The 322-nt window shown below is 46.3% G+C and overlaps 1 protein-coding gene across 1 annotated transcript in view; it reads right to left on the bottom strand.

Annotated features, from left to right (window-relative positions):
* Window positions 1-146: 146 nt before the first annotated feature.
* Window positions 147-322, bottom strand: part of LOC119593867 (prohormone-1-like) — a gene marked incomplete at its 3' end in the record, with an annotated part of 91,485 nt that continues 91,309 nt past the window's right edge. Inside the window, 1 exon segment of the mRNA XM_037942895.1 lies at window positions 147-281. Within this exon segment, the coding sequence (XP_037798823.1) occupies window positions 147-278 (132 nt within the window).

Below are 322 nucleotides of genomic sequence, written 5' to 3'. Positions count from 1 at the left end.
ACAATAATGAGGGTTTTAATAGCGAACGTGGTTCTATTAACATAGTACGTTTTTTCTCTGAAAATAGCAGTTTCCATTTCGTTAGTTTGGTAAGATGACTACACATATACACACAGACAATATGAATGTGATGGTAATTTACTCACATCCAACACATGCTGAGGCTGAGGGTAGGCCTGGACGTCCTGCACAGGAAGAGCCTTGGCTGACACCCGTTTCACAGCCACCATGGCCACCAGCGCCACCACCAGGAGGCTTGCGAAACTACGGGAAACCATTGCCTGTGGGGGAAGACGCAAAGTTAACAGGAAAGAGCTCGATA

The sequence above is a fragment of the Penaeus monodon genome, chromosome 33 (genome assembly GCF_015228065.2).
Source record: "Penaeus monodon isolate SGIC_2016 chromosome 33, NSTDA_Pmon_1, whole genome shotgun sequence".
NCBI classification, from domain to species: domain Eukaryota; kingdom Metazoa; phylum Arthropoda; class Malacostraca; order Decapoda; family Penaeidae; genus Penaeus; species Penaeus monodon.
This window is presented reverse-complemented; position numbering and strand designations above follow the sequence as displayed.